General features: G+C 35.0%; 3 protein-coding genes across 5 annotated transcripts in view; 2 read left to right on the top strand and 1 right to left on the bottom strand.

Annotated features, from left to right (window-relative positions):
* LOC110455144 overlaps positions 1–7,180 on the top strand; it is a 90,368-nt gene extending 83,188 nt beyond the window's left edge. Inside the window, exons 7-8 of one of the 3 annotated variants that reach the window (XM_021505102.1) lie at positions 602–2,360; positions 6,827–6,978. In XM_021505102.1, the coding sequence (XP_021360777.1) occupies positions 602–2,360; positions 6,827–6,881 (1,814 nt within the window). In that variant the 3' untranslated portion in view covers positions 6,882–6,978. Of the gene's footprint in view, positions 1–601; positions 3,432–6,826 lie in introns of those variants that run through there. The other 2 variants (XM_021505104.1, XM_021505103.1) reach the window with 2 other exon arrangements.
* A 1,003-nt stretch (positions 7,181–8,183) lies between these two features.
* On the top strand, positions 8,184–16,668 carry LOC110455154. Its single transcript, XM_021505121.1, has 5 exons — positions 8,184–8,335; positions 9,194–9,441; positions 11,246–11,356; positions 14,551–14,596; positions 15,131–16,668. Exons 1-5 carry the CDS (start codon positions 8,280–8,282, stop codon positions 15,219–15,221), a joined length of 552 nt encoding a protein of 183 aa, XP_021360796.1. The 5' UTR covers positions 8,184–8,279; the 3' UTR covers positions 15,222–16,668.
* A 5,590-nt stretch (positions 16,669–22,258) lies between these two features.
* On the bottom strand, positions 22,259–25,523 carry LOC110455158. The gene is made up of 3 exons (XM_021505125.1): positions 25,403–25,523; positions 24,070–24,515; positions 22,259–22,452 (listed from the first exon to the last, which is right to left on the bottom strand). Exons 1-2 carry the CDS (start codon positions 25,443–25,445, stop codon positions 24,073–24,075), a joined length of 486 nt encoding a protein of 161 aa, XP_021360800.1. The 5' UTR covers positions 25,446–25,523; the 3' UTR covers positions 22,259–22,452; positions 24,070–24,072.
* Between the last annotated feature and the right edge of the window lie 636 nt (positions 25,524–26,159).

Raw genomic sequence — 26,159 nt, 5'->3', positions numbered from 1 at the left:
AATATAAGTGTAGGGTCCGTAGTGTAAATATAAACATTATGTTACAATATAAGTGTAGGGTCCGTAGTGTATATATAAACATTATATTATAATATAAGTGTATTAGGTTGATACAAGGTCAAAGTATAGGGTGCTTTAAGGTCAGTGTTTTATGTAAATATGAGATCATTTTATATGATAATATAACGTAAGTGTGTATAATACTGTATATTAATATGAGGACAATGTTTATGATATTTATTATAAGGTCATATGTTACTTTAAGGTCAGTGTATGATACCATGATACTTTAAGGAATGTGTGAAAATGAAGCCGATGTATCTGCCTCTAAAAGTCATTGTATGTGGAATTAGAAAGGTAATGTATTTGCACGTTTGTTCGAGGGTAAGATTCGAACAAAAAAATAACTTTCTTAAAAAAGGAGTTTTCTGATTATCGCAACCATTGCACAAAATTGTAAAAGAAATATGCATTTATTCTATATGTATGTAACAGCATGAACATTTAGTATTGACATAATATTTTAAGCTGGGGAGGATGCGACGGTTTATGCGCTTGTATAAAATATATTTGACTTCATCTTCGCATTTCTACTTTACAGATTTGGAGCTGGTGGCTGTTGATAAGTATTGTTGTGACGAAGCCTTCAGCGGAATACCAATGCCCCATCTTAGCTTCATAATCCGTTATTTGTTGCGGCCGTGTTACATAGCTGACAATCCTGACTTCACAGATCGTCCGGTTGCCCTCGAGGGTGTAAGCGCTGTGTTCATAGGTAGTGCCACTGACCGCCTCAGTGGTGTTCTAAAAAACTACAGTTGCGAAACTAAGACCAGTGAAGCGCTGCCCTTGCCTATGATTGTAGGAGTCACTGAAGGTTTCTTGGTTTACGACGAGGCAGATCGTCGAGGTACGTTGATGGATATTAAGTTGGACACGCAGGATTGTCACCCTGGTTACACCAGGCTGGTACCAAGCACACCGATATATTGGGAGAGGAGCGGGATAAGGTGGTCAGATGAGCGGGTTCCGTGGTTGAAACACCTTCCGATGGAGGTAAGCTCCACTGAAAAGATAATTCGTGTAGCGTCTGGATTTAGGTGTGATGGCCTTCCTACTGACGCTATGGAATGGGTAACACGTGAACGGAAAACGACATGGCCCTCACCATCACTCATTGAGGCTGTTGTACAGTGTAGCTGCATCGTAGTTTCGACAGCTCATGCGAATAGTTTGCTCAAAGACGTAGAGTGGCAATTTGTATTCTACGAAGCAGAACAACGTCTCATAACAAGCTTGTCGAAGCCACAGAGGTATTGTTTCAGAGTTTTTAAAATCTTAGTAGATACGTGCACCAAATCACTCCCTACAAGGATCAAAACAGTTCACCTGAAATCTGTTATGTTTTATGCGCTTGAGCTGATTTGTGGCTCAACGTGGGCAGACAATTGCGGTGGGTGTATAATGTATCTGCTTAGCAAACTCGAATCACACGTGTCCCAAAAGTGTCTCCCAAACTATATCATCAGTAGCAACAACATGATTGACCATTATTCAGACGAGGTCCTGAGCGCCATAGCTCGACGACTTCGAAGTATTAGATTGTTCCCGATACCAACCGTGGTTTTTCTTGCAGAATCACACGGTATCAACCAAACCTACATGATTGCGCCTGTGCTAGAGGACATTTCTACCTTCAAGCGAGACAAAAACTTGGATACAACAATCAAGGAGGCGTTTGTACCAGGTGTCATTCTATTAGCCAAAGCATATCTAACGTCAGACGGTAAAATGGTCGGGGAATTGTTTCAAATGGCTTTCAAAGAATACCAGTCCTCAAGAAAAGATCATTCATCTCGTATACAGACATGTCCTTCGTTTAAGGATTTTGTCACAGAAATCTTAAACAAAGAGACTGTCATGACTAGGTGTGCTCTTGCGAAAGTTCTTGATAAACACTTGGACATGGACATTAGTGCCTCTGTACAGGAGTCACGTGATGTAATGGTAGCCAAAGATATCATAGATCCGGATTACTCTGGACCAGTGGCGGATGTCCCGATAAACAGGGCTGTTTTACACTGCACACTGTCTCAGATGAAAGTGTTGGATGAACTTGCACATTCCCTTTTCATGTCGGGGAAATTTTCTGATGCTGCTACACTTTTGGAGTGCGCGATCGCAAAGACCGACACTGCCAGATCTGAAATGATTGACATCGGCGATATCGAGAATCCCGATTTGAAAGCGGACTTCCTCAGGCAGAATTCAATAAAAGCAAAGAAAGTCGATAATCAGTACAGACTGATGTGTCAACATCTGTCCCAGTGCCGTATGGTGTTTGATTTCACAGGACACCGGTAAGAACTGCAAATGAACTTAGATAAGACTGTTGCAACGCCACATGAGATGTATTTGAGTTAATGTATTAGAGGCACAATAGTCTAGTGGTAGGACGCCGGGCTCGTGACCGAAATGTCGCATGTTCGAATTCCGTCATGGCACTGTGCGGTATCCTTGACCAAGATGCTTTACCCCACATGTTCCAGTCTACTCAGCTGTAACCGAGTACGTTGTTGGGCAGTGCTGGAATTCTTGAATGCTTGCTTTGTATGCTCCCCAGGGATTTGAAAAGGATATCGACTGGTTGGAATAGGTCCAATAACCACGGATAATAATTTGTGAACCGCTTTGAGACGACCTAGGTTGTAATAAAGCGGTATATAAGAACCTCGAGTTACTATTGTAGTTTTCGCCGTTGTTTCACCCACAGAAAAAAGCCAACCTATTCTGTGATTCAAATTGAAATTCATTGGCTTAATACCATATTTCTGAAATGTATTCGAAAAGAACACTGGCTTTGCACACCAGAGCTCAGGTATTTGAAGACTTTATTTATTAATAATGAAAATCTGTCATTGTCTTGATTGCACTTCCAAGTCAAGTGAAGTATTTTGAAAATACTTTTTTATTACTATTGTCAAGCAATCATTAGATATGTTTATAAGTATTACAATGGAACCACACTTTAAGCTGGTACATCTAAAGAACTTGTGTATAACTCTGGTGGATCATAGCTTTATAGCAGCAGTTATATCTTTCAAAAACTACAAGGATTATCGACAACATCTCGAGATGACGTAATGTGTTTAAAAAAACAAACTTTTTCATTCTTTTTGAAACATCACCTCAAAACTCTTCTGTTTGCGTCAATGCTTCTTTAATTTAATTTCGTCAATTTCTTAAATCAACTATTGTATGTTCTTTAAGGCTTGGTAATACATACATATTTGTATAACGCTCTATATGTTTCCTACAAAGGATGTACGAATTCATATTTTCGAAGCATTCAACCATTACCGTAACCCTGATTTCAATGCATGTAGTGCTGTCATGATATCGGCCATCAATGGTAGGCGTATTGAGGTAAACAAATAAAAAAATATATATGAAAAGCCGGAAGGAAATGCCTCAAATGAGCTTGATGAACGTTCAACTGTTTAAGGCTAAAAATAGGGTTTGGAAACTATCTGATGTCTGTTTTTATTTATTTATAAATATATATACATGTGTAGCACCTATATATTTATAAATATATATACATGTATAACACCTATAGATTTATAAATATAAATACATGTGTAGCACCTATAGATTTATAAATATATTTACATGTATAGCACCTATATATTTATAAAAACCGAATCCGTTACATGTTACCTGCAAAGGCAAAAAATAAACATGCGTAACGATATAACCTTCTTCATAGGGCAGTACTTTACCCATTCACCCCTGAAGTCACATTTGCACCTTACCAAATCATTCGTAGGGCCCACATTTCTTTGTTTCCCGACAAATCAACATTTCGTGGGACAATGAGTTCGTGGATTACGGGCAACCATTGAAACGAAGAAATATTTCATATACATTGTATTCTCTTAATGGAGATTGAATTCGTGGATGAAGATTATCCACACAATCAACGAAATTAAAACCAATGAAAATTAGCGGTTTCACAGTATATATCTCCTATATAAATGTCCCGTATCTGTAGTGAGGTCATAGTATACATACAAAGACTTCAACACTATAATAATGATAATTCGAGGTTCTTATATACCGCTTTATGACAACCTAGTTGGTAGGTCGTCTCAAAGTGGTTCACAAATTATTATCCGTATTTATAAGGTCTTTGCAACCAGCCAATATCTTGACAACTCCCTGGGGAGCATACAGCCGGTGCTGCCATTTCGGCGCTCACAGCTAGCATTCTACAATTCTAGCACTGCACAACCACATACTCATTTACAGCTGAGTAGACTGGAACAAGCGGAGTAAAGTATCTTGCTCAAAGATACAACACAGTGCCGTGATTTGACTCGAACCCGCAACCCTTCGGTCACGAGCCCGGCCTTCTACCACTAGATTACCGTGCCTCCTAACACTAGACTTACAACACCCTTTGACCAGTGCTGTAAAGCATCAACAGACTGAGGGAGCTGTTTTTAATTCATTGGCATATAGATTATTGTAAATGAAAAACGTATAGTTGATAAATTGCAAATTTTAAAATCTAAATCATTAGGGGAAAACGATCAATATCTATATTGTAGAAGTCATATTTGCACCGGAGAGGCATTTTTAACACACATTTAAGTTGTCTAATGGAAGAAAAACAATGAAGCATAACGTCTCAATGTCCGAAGATGTAAGGTGTGACGTCACATAGCATTATGAAGTCGTTTTTAATGGTTGATATAAAGTTTGCGAGTCCATATAGTGACCACTGAAAATGCTCTACGAAATGAAATTAAATAAAACAAATTTCTCATTATGATTACATGTTAATAAACATGAACGTTATGTCAGTTATGAAACATTATAATATGTCAATATGTCAAATTTTCCATTCGTTAAATTTGCTTTGTTAATTTCTGTAAATACTTGATTACGGGCAACGGGAGATGAAATAAAACCCGGAAACCTCGTCTATTGTCTGAATGCATGAGCGAATACTATGTGTATCCACCATTGTGTATTGTTTTGTCGCTCTCCAATCGACACAGGTAGTGGTTTTGTCACCGTTATGAACCACCTAGTCGCTTGTTTCTGGCTTGGCAAGTGGACAATTCCCGCTTTGTTTGGTTGGTGGAGCGCTCGACTAATTATTTGTAGGATCCCACAACAGACCATCGATTAACTCATTCACCCCTGAAGACAATTTTGAACTCTTCCAGATCAAAGGTTGGAATATTTCATTAAGAAATTTCAGGGGTGAATGAGTTAACGGATCACCGCACTGTCAGCATCAACCTATTTTGTTTTTGTTTTTGTATTCTGTAAATGTTCATAGAAAATGCTACTGTGTTTGTTCGGTTGTTCATATTTGCTTCTTTTACAACTATATAAATGTTTTACCATTACCACGATAATGTATGTCGTCCTGGTAAATCAATTCCTAATTGCCTTAAAAGCATCAAGGTTATTTTTTAATTTACATTGAATTATTCGACCAATGTTTATCTAAATGTAAACACCGTTCACATTCATGTGAACTCATTTGGTTCACAAACTGAATCCGTTTTTTTTTTTAAATCGCTATCACTGTAAACCAATGGAAAAATAATATTTCTTATTTCTGTAACAAACGGCCTATGCATATTAACTTTTACAGACCCCTTTATATCTTTCTTGTTTTAATATCTTTTGGTTTATAATTAACAACACGATTTAGGTGGTTGTTGCTTGATTTTCCCAATTTTTTCTTTAATTTTGCGAATGACCAATACGTTATACATATTGCGAGTATTTTTCTGCTTTTATTTGCTTTGCTTATTGTTGTTTGTTACTTGTAGTTAACTTGATTGATTTTATGTATTTTCATTATTTTTATCCATCATTTGACAAAAACAAATAGTGAAATGATTGACATCAGCTTTCACATTAGTCTTCCCAAGCGCCTGCCTGACACTTTGGCTCATTTTTTGTATGTTTTTATCATTTCCCAAAAGTTTTGAAACAATCCCAACAAAATAATCATGCGTGAAATACGACGAATTCCTTTACTCTCGAAAAAAAACAAATTACATAGTATATTTGATTCGATGATCGATGTCTCTCTTTGCGAAAAAGGTTGTTATTTATCATATTTTTAGCGAGATAATAAGATCAATCTGTGTTTTGTTGTCATATCAGTAAATGTGATATCACACTTCAATGGCGACATGTACATGTGATTTTGATATCCTTTGTAATGTCAGGAGACATCCTAATTTTGTGTCATTGCATTGTTGGTTTTGGAAATGTAATAGAATCCGTGGGATATCATATACATGTTTCGCTGATAAATGTTTCAGAAGACCTGTCATTCTCCTATAATGGTTATAACATTCCATTAACATTCCATTGGAAATCATGGAATATCCTCTCCCCATAAATAGAAGGGTTCTACTCTACAATTGTTTTGGTTACAAAGTTGTCGGAGGTAATGGCCGACAATCGAGCTCGTGCGCTGATTGGCTGAATTTGTATAGCAACCGCGTTGCTAACAACGATGTGGAAGGGTGAATTGTTTTGGTTGCATACATTTAAGTAATAGCTATCTAAAGTATGACTTCGTTGAATATATTGTTCTATTGTGCTGAATAAAAATTGATTGAAGAAAGTTTGATTTATATCAAATGTTTTTGTTATACAATTTCTGGATGAAATATAAGTGCGTGTCGCTCACCGTGAAATATGTACTTGACATGTACGTATGTGTAGATGCATGGAGCCAAATAAAGTAAACATTCTGCTGACCAAAATGGTGATTTTGTTCATTAAGGGCTCATCATGTGTACAGTGACGACACAAGGAGCTCGGAACCGTGTGAAAGCTGAACACAAACTGAAGTTTGTTTGGAGTTTAATGTCTTTGCAACAGCCAGGGTCATACGAAGATGGATGCTTAGAGAGACAACAGCCAGGGTCATACGAAGATGGATGCTTAGAGAGACAACAGCCAGGGTCATACGAAGATGGATGCTTAGAGAGACTCCGCCTGAAACAGAAAGACGATAAAAAGGAATGAAAGAAAACGAAGAAGATCCCAACTTTGCAATGGGGCAGCAGATCGATTGTGGTTTCTTCAGAGTTCCCTTCGTAGAAGACACATACGAAAACCCTCGATTATTAGTCACCTTTTCCAAAATACATGTAGTATGATAGAGAAGGTACTGANGAGGACGGAGGGACGGGGGGAGGACGGGGGCCGGGGACACATTTGTCGCCTCTTACGACCATGCATATGGATACACCAGGCCTGTTATTTTCTCGAACCCGCAAAGGTTTATAAACAGAACTGACGTTAGTGTGGAAGTGTAAGAAACATACAGGGGGTGGTACCAATGAAAGTAAAACTTCACAATATGTTAACATGTACATTTCTTTTCCTTGAAATAGACGATCAGTGCAATGCACACTTTGTGTCTCTAGATTATTTACAAACACCAATTACAAAATACGTAAAAAACCGACATTTGACAAAAAATCCCATACAGTATGATAATGTTTGTTCCTCGCTGATCATAGTTCGTCCCTCGCTGGCGAGGATGACCACGAACGGCTATCACTGGGTGGAGGTGTGGGTGATCAGTCCATCTTGCTTTGAATAGTCTGTTGCAGTGCGGACAGGTAAAAGCTGAAGCGTAGCCTGGCTGAGAGGTGGAGCCCACCCTTGTTTTCCTCTGCTGGCGATAATCCCAAACATTCTAAGTTTAGAGTTGCTCATTATTCGGTATAATTTTGTGAACTTTTATCGTTGAAATTTAGGGACAACATACAGGTACCGTGTTTCATTAAAAAAATCTAACCGTATTAATGTAGCTACTTAATATTTTAGTAGAAAATGAAACAAAATTGATGTATGAAAGTATGATTCGAATTTCTGAGACCAAATATATTAACGACGCACTCTGTAACCTAGGAAAATACAAGAGTTCTGATACGTCATTCATTAATTCGAGTCTATAATATACAAAGAGTTTATTATTTCTCTGCGGTTGTACTTGAACCTGTTATATACATGTTTCAACACAATGTAAGTTTTAAATTTTCCCATGTACATCACGCTTCAACTTCCGGCTATGACGTTGTATGATTTCCGGACTTCGTGTGAGGGCCACATATACTTATAAAAATATTGCGCTACAAAAATTATTCTGCGCGTGCGTGATTATCTAATGGTGGATATCGTGTGGCCAGTATTTCTTGCTGGTATTATTTCTGTTCCAGACTTGAATGAGGATGAAAGGCTACGTGGTTGTTGTGAATTTTCTCGTCCTTGTGTGTCAGTGGTAAGAATATTCGCTTTGCTGATATATCTCATCATTTTAATCATATTTTACACATTTTAAAGCCGAAACTGGTAGCCTTGTCTTATACGGCTTACACTGTAGTATAGATTTAAAATACTCTTATAAAATTATATTGTATACATTAATTTGTACATATATAAACAAAAATATATATTAAATGTTAAACAATGACACATATAAACATGAATTTGGAATATTCATACATATTGACATTTAATTAATAACGTACTGATTGACTGTATTAATATACACTATATATAAGCGTAAGTCTTATATTTCTACTTTTTACCTTTTTTTTAATTGAGTAACTTACCTAACTTACCTAACTTACCTAACTGAAATCACTTGAAAAATCTTCAGTCATGTAGGACACATATTTCGGTCTATTAGTTTTCTCCCATCTTTTCTCCTACAGGAATAATACTCGAATACTTTATCACATTCACAGTTACAAATATATCAACTTAAAGACTGCTTCTGTCTCTATCGTTTCGACAGTTTTTATCTCTCACCAAAACTCTCTGTAAATCTCCAAATAAAATGTTAAACAGTTTTGTAACCTAAACGACGCTGAAGAAACAAATATATCGGAAACCACCCTTCTAAAGAATCTTGTTTCTGGAGTCAAATACTTTGGAGAAGACGACGATGTGTATATGTTCCGCACTCAATGGCATTAAGTTTCTCGTTCATTCATTAAAACATTGGGATGCTATTTTTAAAGACTGTTGGAAACATGTTGGGCTGCATCCTGGGTTCCTCCATAAGTGATATTCATCGTAGATTCATTAGGTAAGTTGTTTTTTACAAGTTCCCCTTTTCTGTTGATTAATACAGTTCAACAAAACACGTCTCGGATGAAATTTTCCCTGGATATTCTGGAGATGGTTCTGGCGAGGACACAACCACTATAGTCAGACAGATATCGACAACAACAATTAAAATCTTAAATGACGATAATGATATAGATGACGTCATTGCAACCACCATTACGTCACAAACAGATGACGATTTTTATATCAACCAGACAACACAAGTCAACAAGGACCAAGGTATCAACGAGAAGAACAATTATCCCAGTGGATGTAAGTAGAATTCATACCGTTCAAATGTCGAACTTTTAGAGCAGTATGTCCACTACTCTGTGGACACCATGTATCGTAAGATTTAAATGTCTTACTCTGAAGGTTTATATCAGAAAAAAATGAACAAATGTATACATGAATTAGCTGAAATGTAATATAAGTGTATCTAAGAAACCCAAGGTGATTTCAGCTATCCAGAGTAGTTAGCTAAAGTGATTTCAGCTATCATGAATAGTAACCTTAAGTGATTTCAGCTATCCAGAATAGAAACCTTAAGTGATTTCAGCTATCCAGAATAGGAACCTTAAGTGATTACAGCTATCCAGAATAGTAACCTTAAGTGATTTCAGCTATCCAGAATAGTAACCTTAAGTGATTTCAGCTATCCAGAATAGAAACCTTAAGTGATTACAGATATCCTGAATAGGAACCTTAAGTGATTTCAGCTATCCAGAATAGTAACCTTAAGTGATTTCAGCTATCCAGAATAGAAACCTTAAGTGATTACAGCTATCCAGAATAGGAACCTTAAGTGATTTCAGCTATCCAGAATAGTAACCTTAAGTGATTTCAGCTATCCAGAATAGTAACCTTAAGTGATTTCAGCTATCCAGAATAGAAACCTTAAGTGATTTCAGCTATCCAGAATAGTAACCTTAAGTGATTTCAGCTATCCAGAATAGTAACCTTAAGTGATTTCAGCTATCCAGAATAGAAACCTTAAGTGATTTCAGCTATCCAGAATAGTAACCTTAAGTGATTTCAGCTATCCAGAATAGTAACCTTAAGTGATTTCAGCTATCCAGAATAGAAACCTTAAGTGATTTCAGCTATCCAGAATAGTAACCTTAAGTGATTTCAGCTATCCAGAATAGTAACCTTAAGTGATTTCAGCTATCCAGAATAGTAACCTTAAGTGATTTCAGCTATCCAGAATAGAAACCTTAAGTGATTACAGCTATCCTGAATAGGAACGTTAAGTGATTTCAGCTATCCATTATAGTAACCTTAAGTGATTTCAGCTATCCAGAACAGTAACCTTAAGTGATTTCAGCTATCCAGAATAGTAACCTTAAAGTGATTTCAGCTATCGATATTTAAAGCTAAAGTGTTTTCAGCTATCCAGAACAGTAACCTTAAGTGATTTCAGCTATCCAGAATAGTAACCTTAAGTGATTTCAGCTATCCAGAATAGAAACCTTAAGTGATTTCAGCTATCGATATTTAAAACTAAAGTGTTTTTAGCTATTCTGAATAGTAACTTTAAGTGATTTCAGCTATCCAGAATAGTAACCTTTAGTGATTTCAGCTATCCTGAATAGTAACTTTAAGTGATTTCAGCTATCCAGTACACCCACTTTTATATCAATATATGTATTCTATTTCTAGAACAGTCATTTTCAGGTTCAGTAGTTAAACATTCAGGTTGAGTTATACACCATACTTATTCAAAGAACGATTTTTTAATGTTTAATAACATTCAAACAATTTTCGAATCAAGTTATATAAAAGCCTCAAGTCAGATTAGGTTGTTTGAAATCACTATAAGTTTTAGTTCTGTTCAGGTCGATCCTAGGCATCTAGAATTCCAACATATATCTTTATAATGATTTGTTTTTATCATAACAAGCCTTTCGTTCATTTAATATGAAAATTATTTACACGTATTATGTCAATCTTACAATGCCTCGAACATCCGTAAACCGTATATATCATTGGTACATGTAAAGTTTAATGATTACGTTCCCCCTCATTGTTGCTTGTTCGCCATTCTGACTTATTTTCACTCTGCTTGTTGTTACAGCTGACGATATCTCCGTGAATGAAGAGGCGATCATTGGTCTGGTGATAGTGGCAAGCTTGATTTTCTGTTGTATTGCAGTGCTTCTCGTATTGATCGTGCTGAGGAAGCGGAGTAAGTATATCTACTATTTATCGATTATTTGACTTTTGTCGAGGAGCATATGTGGTCATATGAACCCGAGAAAGCAATATTGACCGAGTCGAAATCGAGGTTAATATACCTTTTCTGGTCCATGCAACCACACATTCACCGAAATAAAAGTCCATTATATATTAGATATGCAATTATAAAGCTTTTATCATCGCAGCGAAAGCAAATTGTCCAGATAAAGTTCTTCATTTTATTCATTTTACACAGAGCATGTTGACGTTACAATTGGGATTACGTGGTAAAGGTAATATGTACCTGATGTTTCTAAAAATAGAAGCACCAGGTGAATAACACAAACGATCGCAGATTATAATTCAACCAAAAAGGATGTAGAAAAAATGAAAACATCTTTCATCATCTATATACAGTACTACTTTATAGCACCTACCGGTAGCGTAATAAGTTCACTATCATAACAAATTTTCCCAATTCCAAGCATTTGGAAACGTATTTTCTTAAGATAAAAGAACGTCTGTATGTGCCAGGTGACGTCCTAAACCGGAAATAGTAATCACACAGAGGTGGTCCGCGTAATAAACGCCTTAAACGGACCAATTTAAAGTTACGAAAAACAACCGTGGGGATAACAGCACCATTTTAATCGTAAATGTGCATAATATATGGAAAAGCAGATAACGATATGATTGTTTCTACATCGTTTTGAGGCTCATTTTTGCGATGGCCTCTCGATGTAATTCACGTGCTCGCGATGAGAAAATTCTTCTCACGACAAATCCTGAAAACACATTGTTATGATCTGCAAATATTCAAGTTAATTACCCCTAGACTGACATAAGGTCAACATACTCAAAGTATCATTAGATTCTTCTCTCACACATTTACAACCGTGATGGCAACTGCACGCACAAACACGTGCGTGTTTCTTACGTGTGCTCTGTTTCATCTGGAAGGATTCAATTTGTTTTCCAGGTGACTATGGCTTAAGGAACCCTACAAATAATAATTATATATCATTGTTTTCATTACCCCTCCTTCTGAAACTCACTTTGCGAGTAAATGAGAAAAATGGGTTTATTTGTTTTAATTAGTTGTATCATTTTTATTTATCTGTAGCTCTTTTTTTATATAAAAGGTACAATACTCATATACAAACAAGTTTTGTCATCTTCATACTCCCTGACACCTGTCATCATCCACTTCATCATGATCGTTTCATCATTGTGGTCAGCATATATTTTAATACGAGTAAAACTTCATATAGGAAAATGAAAAGTGATCAGTTACTAATACGAATATATGAAGGAATGAAATGTGGATAAAGGTTAGTATGAAGTAATATAGCAATGACCAGTTCAGCCAGATTGTGTCACGAACATACACAGAAACAAAACTACTGTTTTAGTACCGGCATTGTCTAAATGAATAAAACATTATACATACATTTATATTTCAACCTAAGGAAATGAAAATGAATGTATCAGTTTCCCTGTTCCGAAATGGAAAACACCAATAGTATATGTATCATTTGTCGATGCTAGATTACAGAGTCAATTGGCCACTTGTCACTTGTGAATAGTAAACATGTGCACGAGTACGTATACTGGGACGACAGAGATAGCTAAGTGGGCTTAACTTATAAATTTGTGTGTCGAATGAAGCCGTGCTTGTCTATGACATTTTTCAGGATGAGTCATAGAGTGTATACTTTATACAATTACAGAGAAAACCTTACTCATACGCCTACATCCACTAACTCACTATATAAACAATAAGGATTGTGTGTATGTTGGTGTGTAATCGGTGTAGTATGTATGTGTGTGGAGGGGATGGGGATGGGGGGAGGTCGGGGTTATGGGTGGGCACAATGAAGTGCATATAAGTGGGATGTCTATCAAATGCATAACATCAACTTTTAACCGTCTTATGTACTCATATCAAATAAATAGCTGTATATATATCTAGGATAGTCACCTACCAGATATACAGCTCTTGCAATCATACCTAAAATTCACCAATGCCATATGGCAGCCATCTTGTTCTCTTAATTAATCTAAAAATATAACATTTACATATATACCAGTTGATAGCGATAAACAAAACCAGGACCTCATGATAAAACTTTGTATCAAACTTTTACTGTAACAATCCAAGGCGGCTTGTAGATTTCTACTCATTTCAATCTCAACTAATCATGCACAACCGTATACCAAGGGGAGCAACCTTTATAATTATCACATTCTGATAATAAGAATTGTTAATTGATAATATTGGTGGTACGAAGAGCCATGGACGATATGTGATTTATGTAATCACCATCTGATGACGGTATACCAATAACATATACAGTTTTATGACATTTTTACCAGTGAAATAACAGAAATTATAATTGTGATAAAAAGCTGTAACGTCACTGCAGTTCAGAAATACGAATTGATATATACTCACATTTTATGGTACTGTATCGAGTTAATATCGACCAATCAAAATAATGTTTTATTTATTATTAGATTTTCTGTTCAGTTGCAGAAACGACGTAAGATTAAATAGTTGTGTTTGTACATCTTTGGTACACTGAGCTATTAACATATAAACGTAATTGATAATTTGTTTGAAAGAACAAACCTACCAGAAAATACCAGAAAACAGTAGAATTGTGTTCAGGAGCCAATTTAATATGGCGCATAGCCATGTTGTCAAGTGTGACGTCATTAGGTACCTGGGGTCAAATATTATACTACTAATGTCCAAACGTTTTTGATGCAGCGATATAGTTGTCGTTTTTCTTTTAAAATATGTAATAAATAGAAATGTTTTTTTTTTCAATGAACCTACTATATTATTCTCGTATGAAAGAATAAAACGATATTTTCTTTCATGCCCTGCACTCGTGAAAAATATCAATATCCTGACATACTCGTGAAATAGGTATGTTATTCAACGGGAAAACCTTACATATCCTCTCTATATATATATTAATTGGAGAGCCATGTATACATTATTTTATTACATATCCTCTCTCTATATATTAATTGGGGAGCCATGTATAAATGTTACATAAACATTATTTTATTACATATCCTCTCTCTATATATATTAATTGGAGAGCCATGTATAAATGTATACATAGACATTATTTTATTAAAATACAAATCGATTCACTTGTTATCCATTGTTTCTTTTTCATCTTTTTTCAGAATCGTCACAGAAACATAATATTCCCACAGTGTACCCACACTCTAGGTAAGGTCAGGGTTGAATTAGTAGTTGGGCGAAATTAAAAATTATTTTTATTCAGCTAGATAATAAATGATGATTCGCAGACTTTATGGTTATTATGTATCAACCCACTTTTTTAGACAACAGGACAAATCGTAAATCACAACCCGCGAAAATAGTACAAAAGACAAACCGCTATAATTACAATATGTTTTTGATTATAATATCCAAAGGATTCGCAATATGACCAGACATTCTTTTTTCTTTACTATTTAACTTACATTTCTTGACAATGTTATTCCATTATGATATGTAGTTTTCAAATAATAATTCAATTCAGCTAACTTTAATATTATTTACTGTAATTTAACAGTGTCTTTGAAACTATGATTTCTTCACATATATTCACAATATAAATAAGGAGCCGTTTCTTTCTCTAGTGTTATTTGGCATATGACAGAGAATCTAGCTGTACTTATAAAATGAAGTAGGATTTTGATATATAACACAGATATCTGATATTTTTGACTTTATAAAAATATTTTCCTCTCCTAACAGGAACTTTTTCATCACATCTACCAAAAACTGCAGCAAAAGTACCGAGGTTCTGGACGTCTCCGGGTCAACGTTTGAATATATGAGGCAGTAGAGGAGATTGATGTAAAAGGCCGTATCCTAGACGTTTCAGACGACGATTGGCGCTGAAGTTGAAGCGCCGACCTTTAAGAGCAAAATTACATTTTTGATTTCGTCAGGCGAACAAATTATCACATGCACCGCGCATTTTGGTTGGTCTCAGGTTTCAAAATGATCTTATGATTATTTCTAAGGACTGAAATGCATATTGTTATCCTTTATGATGGTATCAGACAAAATGTAATAGCGGATCATAAACGAATAAATACAACATGACTTGTTAACCTCATATTTACGTTTCGTAACAGCACAGAAAAAAACTTTGAATAAGCTTTGAGACAATGGCAGAAGGACTCAAGAAAATGTCCATTGATTAACGTTTGCATGCATCCCTAACAGCAAAATATAGAACAGTGCTGGTATAAAGGGACGCAAACTATTTACTACACTAATTTATTTTTGTTAATAATAAAAAAAAGATGGAAATTACACATAATTCATTAATGATAAATTAATCTGATAATCCTGGTTAGCTTAACATTGAATACGTGGGTTTCCTCTGAGTACACTCGTGTCCTGCCACATTAATACCCCACGCACGCTAACATCAGGGCCGACAAGATTGATTAATATCAGTTGAAATAACTTGCTTCATAATTGTTGTAAAAAAACAATTATATAATACGTAACGGTCATTTTCTTTAATTGGTTTTATTTAGATCTGTTAAGCTTATTTGGTTTCCGGTAAGTCAGTCTCTGGATTCATTGGGCAATGCATAAAGCTGGTCTGTTATAAGATAATGAGTTTTGAAGATGTTCAGATCATAGTTCACTCAACACCAACCACAAAACATTTTGAATAAAATTAATGTTTATACAAGGTACAATTTGGATAACTCGTTTGTAGTACAATTGAAGAAAAACAGTTAAATATAATTTTCAGATTACTTTAATCAGCACGTTTCAGTAAATATCTTCCGTATGGAGCTGAGTAGTTAGCGACTATCGGAGAGGGCGTGTCAATACTTCATCCGCTTTATTCAATATTCGCTTGATATCATCAAGAATCGCTGAAGTAGCTACAAATAAGTTAATTTAATCATTTGATTCAATAAGTTATTTATATTTACCAAAAGACAATAATTATTTCAATAAATACTATTGTGACACTCCTACTGATTACTGGTCTTCAATAATGTAGTATTTTCCCAGTTATGTAGTTTTCCTGCTGTTAATTATTCCGATTTTTTGGTTTGAAAAGTTTGAATAAAAGCATTCAGATACATTTTTAATTAGTCAAGTTGACTAGAACGTTGGAATGGAATCCAACAATGATGAATAATAATTATAACGTTATGCAAAAATAATTATTCTATCATATTAACTCAAACTTATTAAATATCTGACAAAAAAGTGTAAATCTTGGGGGCGAGGTTTGTGAAATAAATGTTTTAAAACTTTATCTTAATTATCTTTGATTTTTTGAACACTTGACCGTCCTTGTTTATCCTGTTTGTTGGTATGATATTAAGCGTCCTGGCAACACCAACGGCACATTAGAAAGACAAGAGAGACAAAACACAAAAATGGGATAATTAAAGACATATCCTGAGTGTTGTAATAGGGTAAGCTGATATATTGGTTAATATAATGTACCCTTAGCAATAATCAATAATATTTCGAGGTTTGTACTGTGAATATACTGCTTTATCAACAATTTATTTATCAGCTCCCTGGGGAGCACACAGCCAGTGATGTTCACAACTAGAATTCAACAATTCTAGCACTCCCCAACCACGTACGCATTTACAGCTGATTAGACTGAAACAAGCGAAGTAAAGTATCTTGTTCGATGATTCAACACATTGCCGTGACGGAACTCGAGCCGGCGACTCTTCGGTCGCGAGTCCAGCGTCCTACCACTAGATTACCGTGCCTGACAAGACACAAAAGAAAAACCACGATTCTGCAGGGGCCACACATTAGTGGCCTCATAAGATAATATGTAGATGGATACAAACAATCCATTCATTTCCATATTTCCATATTTATTGATGTTCTAGTTTCATTAAAGGTGTCATTAAATGTAAGGAATTTTTGCCTTTTCCGGAGGTCTTGATTTTTCGCCCGGTTTCGCCCCGTGTTTTATATGTCGGATTCCTGTTGTCTCCCTTTTTAGCTCACTTGGCGTGAAGGGCCAAGTGAGCTTATGGCGTGGTGCGGCGTCCGTCGTCCGTCCGGCGTCCATCCGACGTCAACTTTTTACTTTAAACAAATTCTTCTGAATAACCAAGATGCCCAGGCTGATGTTATTTGGCCAGTAGCATGCTGGGATGATGCTTCCAAGGATGATGATATTTGGCCAATATTATGCTAGGATGAAGCACTACCAAGTTTGTTCAAATGAATTACTTTCACCCATGTTCAAGGTCACAGGGGTGTCAAATATGTTTAAACCTTTAAATAATTTCTTCTTAATAACCAACAGGTATAGGGTGTTAATATTTGGCCAGAACCATGCTTGAATAAAAGGCTTCCAAGTTTGTTCAAATGAATGACCTTCACTTATATTCAAGATCACAGGGGTCAAATATGTTGAAATCTTTAAACAACTTCTCCTGTAAAACCAAAAGGTCCAGGTTGATGATATTTGGTCAGTAGCATGCTGGGATAAAGGGCTACTAAGTTTGTTCAAATGAAAGACCTTTGCCCATATTCAAGGTCACAGGGGTCAAAATATGCTGAAATATTTAAACGACTTCTTCTGAATAACTAAAGCATACAGAGTGATTGCTTGTTGATGTGAATGACCTTGACATACTTTCATGGTCACATCTTTTCCATAGTGTATAAATCTTTAAAAGTCATCTTCTCAATAAACAAAAGGTTTAAGGTGGTGATATTTGGCAAGTTGCATTCTGGGAAGAAGGGCTATGACATTTGTTCAACTTAATGTCCATGTTTGACTTTTTAAGGTCACAGGCGTCAAATGTGTTTTAATCGTTTAACAGGTTCTTCTGAATGACTTGAAGTCAAGACACTGATATTTTGACTGTAACTTCATTTTAGTCCACTTTTAAGGTTACAGTTGTGAGATTAATACCAGGTGAGCGATGCAGGCCCATTGGGCTCTTGTTTTGTTTTGCTGTCACTTCGGTTCTGTTGACATTTTTCTAATTGATTGTGAGCTCTTGTGATTTGACGCTGTGGTAGTCTTTTTTCCATGAACCGCACTGCATGTGTAATGACGGTTAAAAATCAAACAACCATTTTATCAATCAACAACTCAATTTATCGTTCAAACCATTGGACAGTAAACAGCTGATATAAGAAAGCTATTTGTTTTACGTGTCCAATTGAAAAGACCATCCTAGTTTCTTATTTGATAACAGTTTTATTCCACGAGAAAGGTGAATACATGGTGTAATATCTTGCACATGTGTGTAGCATGAATGAAACGTATTCAACCCGGGAGTGCAACTTCGAGAGCCCAATAGCACACACATTTGCTAATTAATTTACTCATTTGTTATCACAAGCAATACTGTTTACGACGGTTCAATAAGAAAACAACAGCGCTTTTGTGATATGACATTAAGAAATGCATATTGTCTTTTTCACTTTTAACTCTGCTCACTGATTAGTAGGTTAAGTATATATAAAGTAGAAAAATATCAACATTATTTTTACCTTAAAGCCATTTTCGTTACCAGCATCTTATTTTGGTTGACAGCAAGTGTTTTTCGAATATGTATTCCCATCTGTTTCCAACATTTATCATCAGCCCTTAAAACGGTTTGAGTTTCATGAACATTACAAGGGAGATAAGTCGGACTAAAGTTGAATGAACGTTATATATTATTTTTGCTCCAAATACTTTATCACACTTTATCTAAAAAAAATCAATACAAAGCTTTCCTTCACATAAATTTATCAAACTAATCCTTGGATGTTTCAATTGTCAAAATCCATACATATTTGCAGTAATGTTACAACAACTTAGATTTTCTTTGAATGCTAAATATTTTATTCCTGGATGGGTAGGTACAGCGGTAAAATACCTCTTCTTTAAAATTCAATGATGAAAATACAACTGAACAGATTTTGTCGAATTGTGAATTTCATTTTTAGTTACTAAAGTAATCTAAATTCCCTATCCGATACACTAAATAGCATAATACCTTCCAATTCAGTGCTAACATAATGTTGCCTCTAGGAGTGAAGTAATCCCGAATTGGGATTGCGGCTCGGTTATTGTACTCATTCTTTTTCACTACATTAACTCTATTTCAACAAATGATAACACTCAAGTAAGACATACACATATTGTCAGTTGAATCTTAGATAAGATTAAACGGTGTCTATAACATTTATGTCAACTCTTAGAGAACTGTCGGAGATCCACCAGAATGGACATTTTGAATTGACATTCGCACGTCAGAATTGGTATGTAGTATTATACACATTAACTCTGTTTTCTTTTTCTTCTCTTTGTCTGTTTACTTATTGGTATTTGGTAAAATGTTCCAATCTTATCTACCCGAAATCGTAGCTGATCAATAGATCACCAGTATATATTATATTAATAATGTTTTACCCAGTTCACTTTATTCATTGTATACCAATGAAACATCGAGACTTATAATTCCTCATACCTTGGAGAAGTGTGTCCACGATCTTCTTCCACTTTGTACTGTAGACAAACAATTAAAGACAATCCGAGGGCAACAGCCTCGTTGTCAACTTCGAAAAGTTTTGTCCCGAAGGTCTAATTTTTTTCTGTCTCTCTACTTCACCTTGATTTAAAGAATCAATTAATACCTACGATTACCATCATCAAAAAGTTATAAATGTGAACACAGTGAACCGCACTATCATCAACGGCACTTGGAAAGAGTGTCGACACTTCTTTGGTGAAAGTGGTGAAGTCATGTTGATGGGTTTGTTATATTAGCATGTGTGAGTTGCGTTTCCCTCGTGTAGGAAAAGACATGATATATACCAAAGCAAAGCTGGAATGCATCTGTAAAGTGTGGAAGGAATCATTGTCTCTACTAAGAATTCGCGAGTCATAACAATCGTATGACGTCACATTTACGATAACGTCAACATTGCAATATATATATGATACAATATGATACATAGAGAATAATACATGCCTTTTTCCATATCGCACCCATTATCAACCCGAGACTCAAATATCATCCGAGGGCTTATATTGGTCGAGGGTTGATACTGGGTGTGATATGGAAAAGGGCACAATTTATTCTGTTTATTACATACTTACTTATAAAATACGGATAGATCTACTGTCTTATGATCTGTTTTTCTTTTGAAATATTGAAAAACGAAAAACATCATAAAAAGGGGTGCGATTTGGGTTTTGCGGGCTGATACGGAGAGGGCTGATATGAGTTAAGAGCAACTGTTGTATCGCATATACAAAATAACAGTATTTATTAGTAAGTATGTAAAAAAAATCAACAAGGTGAGAGAAAATGTTTATCTTTGACTGATGTTAAGATTTCAACAGCGATAAATTTCATTCGTTCCAATGGAGGTGATGAGTAACTTACTATATTTACATTTTGTGTTATAATTCACCACTATATTTTATCTATGAAGGAATTTATGAGAGCCTTCCTGCAACTGTTATTTACATTGTATGAATACTTTACCGAAGTACTACTGCTACGATTGTAGAACTACGCGATCGGTAAATAGTTCTTCAAAACATTATTTAAAACGTTACCCTGCATTTAAATCGAATGTTATTTAATATAGTTTCTTAAAAACAAAAACAAATGAAAATTGTGGCAAACTTCACAAACGTCGGCTGTTCTTCTGTTGCTATTTTAGTTGTTGACCTTGCCTCACCGATAGCAACAAGAGTTTGAATTGTAGGTAAAAACACTAACCTTAATGGGGTTTTTTAAATGTAAAACAGAAATGTAAGCATAAACGGAATAGATGTTGCAGACGTACAGGTACACTTGTAGCTATCGCACATCATTAAAGGGTTTCACTTTATGATTGCTATTATAAATCAAGGTAATGAACGATTGCATGAAATGTATTTTTTATATCATTTTGTTTAATACGAATGCTTTATATGTTTGATTATGTTCATACGTGTGCGTTGCTGTTTCGTTGTCACTAGGCGGTTGTCGTGTCTAGTAAGGGATTTTACGTACATTTACATATCAGGAATTGTCGATGGAACAGAAGGCGGTTACTCTTCCGGAACACCTGCTCTTATTATTGTACTTTTTGTGAATCTCTTTGTGAATCTTTCATTTGTTCACACTTTGCCCTAGTTTCGAGTTATGTCTTTGTGTTTCATAAAAGTCGATATTTTTTATTTTGCTTATAAACGTGTCTTGTGGATTTGTTGTCACTACCCGAGTGTCGATGTGAGTACGCGCCACTTCTTGGGTTTGACTTAAATTTGCATGGCAGACGACATCAGTGAAGCTGGAACTAACCCTTACGGAACCACTTGTCTTATTATCCTTTTAGTATTTCAGGGGTCCCAATATAAATTCTTCCTATGTTTAATATTTGCCCTAGTTTATCGTTTTGTAGTTCAAATAATGGTTTTGTTGACACATTTTTTAAAATATTACCAAACTTCTCACGCTATAACATTTTGTAGGCAATTTTATGATAGCAAACAAACCCATCGGAACTTCGTTAAGTAGCCCATTTAAAATTGGCGCACAGCCTAGTGTCAGGCATGACGCATTTAACATTTTGTTAAAAGATTATGCAATTTATCCATCACCCACTGTGATAGTTTTCGTATTTGTAAATAATTTAGTGTGTTATAGATAGAAAAAGATAACTTTTGACAATTGTTGAACATTAATTAAAACGTCAAATGAGGAGGGATATAGATGTATGAAAGGTATTAATTGTGATACATCGGTATCATTTCAATAACGAGATATTCATCCCACATGAATCCATTAATTGAATTAGATCTACCACAGGACGAATGCACTTCCGGTCTATGAACAATACAAAATTTAAAAGACAAGAAACACCTCATTAAAATTCAACAAAATTTAATGTTTACTGGAAATGACCTTGGGGTCCCATTAGATGAATACTTATATAAATTTTGCGAAAGGCATGTAAATAAAGGAAATGACGTCATAGAGAAAACAACACGTGCCGCTCCTGTGGTTTGTAATGGTGATGATGACAGATAAGCTTTTGGAAATATCTTTCAATTGGACCTTCTGGAAAAAAAATAAGAAAAATGTAAACGTATCAAAATTTAAAACAAAATTTCCACCATTGACGAAACTAGGTAAAAAATGACATTTGAATAGGAAAACAAATTCTATTCACAATTGCAGTTTAATTATTGAAAACAATTTTAGCAAAATTGAATAAAGATTTATGATATCTGTTTGTAATCATGTTTAAAATGATTGTCAGTATTAATTTACCTGGTTGCAGATTAATATACCGAGTCTGGTATTTAAAATCGATGTTAGTCCTCTGAATGGAAAAGACAGTAATCATTTAATTACTTTCTGTCTTCTTTCTATCGACATCGCACGTAGCGAGGTATGCGTTAACATGTCGAGGTGCAATGCTATTGAGGAGATGGTGACATTACATGGTATTCAATCTACTGTAATGTACTCCCCTATATATTTTACCCCCAACAATACTTTCTTTAAACCCTTTCGCACCTCTTTCCCTTCTATCATCTATATGCATAATATTCGTCAGTGCCGTCAAATCGTCGTTTCAGTATTTTGTACTTGTTTTCGAATCTTATATGTATAGCATGTTTGAATTACTGATATTATGACTATACCGATAATAAAAAAAAGTCTAAACTAATTTATTGTTTTCTCGCTACATATAGTTTTCGCCATTTGCATTAAAATCCATTTGCGTCCAATATTGAAATTGCCCTTCACATTTAATTATTATGTACACTATGTTGATTACAAATATTTGCTGTAATAAATTTGCCCATTACGGAGGGCGAAAAAGGCGAAAATTAAACTTAAGCGAAATTTTTCCAGTATACAGAATGAACCTTCGTCTATCAATGACTCAAAATAATCAATGTGTATAACAATATTGCATTTTAACATGGCATGATCACGCTATACACATAATACCAAAGATGAGCTTCATTGAATCATGAAGCAGTTTCATTTACCTTGGACTAATTGGTTATGCTAGGGGCCGAAATGATTGAAATCCAAAATGGTCAAAAGTACATATACTTTAAAAGATGTGCGTTGTTTAAATTTCGCTTAATCAAATATCATGCTAAAAACATCAAATAGCCACCAGAAACCAGTTGAATGTTTTTGTTTATATTTAATCCCATCATTTCATAATTCTTAATGTGTTTATCGGTATTAATCTAATGAGGTTAATTGTGGGATAGCAAAATGCAATATCACAATGTAAGGAAGACTTCTGAATTAACACATGGGGAAATGTTACTTACTGGAACAAATTAAAGGTAACAAAAATAACACTACGTTATCTACGAAATGAAATTAATCAAGTAAATTGTAAATTATATCACAATCATTGTACATAAACTTTATATATGACTTCATTTACAAAATCAATAATAATGTAAATTAGTGATAATAAATCATGTTATGTGCAGATAATCAATTTTAGCTTTCGCCTCGTTAGATCGACCTATACATTCATAATTAATTGCCAGTTTTCTTCAATTCAATAACATTGCTTTGCACACACATTTCAAATTATACCAGACTATCTGTAAATATATGCGACAGACTGAAATTAAGGCGAACATGCTAACATACTGAAATTGATCCACACTATGAAACAATTCTTTAAGAACTTACTATTTATTTCTGAGCAGCAAAAGAGGTGGCTAATAATTTTTCTCGGATACCATCAAAGCAGCATAAACCGTTCGGTTGACATTTAAGGAAGGTTGGCATGCCATATTTTTCCGTTGATCTTTTCATACATTTTAACCCCATCATCCTGTTACAGTCAGCCATCATGACACCAGCGATTCCCTCACCCATGACGAAATCTCCAGATTCACAAAAAGTTCTCACATGCATCATGTTCTGGAAGAAAGACCCCTTTCCTGTTTTCTGGATCATATTCATCATAACACGGGTCCTAAGCATTTTTTTCATGTCCATTCCTCCAGCAGCCCCGGCTGCTCCCATTGCCATCATTCCTCTACCCAAACCGGCCCCGACCATACCGGCCCCGCCCATACCAGCCGCACCCATGCCCGCCGCACCCATGCCGGAAGGCATTTGGGCGTTGGCATCTGTAATTTCATAATAAAAAAAAACATAACTTGATGTTCGTTACATTAAAAATTGAAATACCTAATCGCTAAATAGAGCAATGATAAATACTAAGAAATAATTTGCAACAGTTAAATTTGATCACACGTAAAGTGCATGTGTATGAATCAGTCAGATAAGATATACCCACGTAAGTTAAACAATTTGTGTTAAAAAGGGATCATTTAAAAAGCAAAAAACAGATAAATTGACATTTCATTTATTTTCCTGTGAGTGACCGCACAGCGGACAAAAAAAAATCCTAGATGCGTAAATATCTCTTGGCGCATGGTATGACAGCAACTTCCTCCGAAGACATAACAACGTTAAGTATAAAACTATATCCAGGGGAATTTAAAGCATGTGATATAAATTAAGCGAATATTTTCTAACATTTTGCCGGTAGCAGATTTATCCAAACCAAATAATTAAAGATCTATCTTAAGAATAAATTCTGCTACAAAGGTAAACACAATTAATGATTACCTTAGAATCCAGAAAAGATAAGTTATCGTTTTAATCCTGTTATAAATTAGAAAGAAAATAAATATTATTGAAATTCATTTCAAAATATTCGCGTATTTAGATATGATGCCCGAAATAATAAAGTTTTGTTAATATTTTGCATCTTAAAATCATTTTAGAAAAGATAATAGTGAAATAGAATTTTACCTTTGGAGAAAAGGTGTAGTTGTAGATCATCAATATTTGTTTAAGCTTTCGATAAAAAGGTATATCTGTTAAGGCATATGGAATTTGTGTTATTATTAAAAGTTTAGCACAATTGATAAACTTTACCTTTATGAGCAATATCCCATTCGAAAACTATAATTGAAAAAAAATAAATAAAAAAAAATGAAATACTTACACAGGATTCCTGAAACAACGATTAAAAGAATAAACTCCCTCATTTTTCCAGTATATGCGTCTAAAAGGAATGGGCGATCAGCGTGCCGTGGAGTTCGTGTGGAGGACTGACGCGGATGGTCAGGGAGACTCCTCTTTTATATGACCGACCACGGCGCACACATATATCACCGTCCGAGCACGGTTGACATATCTCATAGTTACACATTATTGTCCGGGTTTTGCGAGCCTTCTGCGCGGCTAGCTTTATATTAATTAAACAATTAATTACGCACATTAGTAGAGGACATAAAAAGGATGATTTAGAAAAAAAGAAAATACAAAAATGTTATTATAATACAAAGTGTACATTTCACAATTCATAATACTTATAAACTCGATTAATTGAGGTGATTATTATCATGAAAAAAATACATTATTCATCAGCATACAAGATACGTTTTTTATTTTTGTTTATAAATAAAAAATAAAATAAAAAATACCCCTTATTGAACCTCACACGAGCAAATATGAAACACGTACCGGTCACCACTAACACCGGTTATAGCAACGACAAGGGTTAACGTGTCTAATACTTAATAATTTAAAGCAAAATAATAACGCCTATACCAAAACCTTAATAAATAATCTTAACATTAATGTGGTTTAAACGGCCATTCTGTGTGTCCACTAGCTGCCACTTGGTCACGTAATTGGGGACAGCAACACGGATTCCTGTCAACCCATTTGGGATATAACGTTGTTATTCCCATGATATA

The sequence above is a fragment of the Mizuhopecten yessoensis genome, unplaced genomic scaffold (assembly GCF_002113885.1).
Source record: "Mizuhopecten yessoensis strain PY_sf001 unplaced genomic scaffold, ASM211388v2 scaffold8149, whole genome shotgun sequence".
Lineage (NCBI taxonomy): Eukaryota > Metazoa > Mollusca > Bivalvia > Pectinida > Pectinidae > Mizuhopecten > Mizuhopecten yessoensis.
The sequence above is the reverse complement of the archived record's forward strand: the minus strand, read 5'-3'. Positions and strand labels throughout refer to the sequence as shown.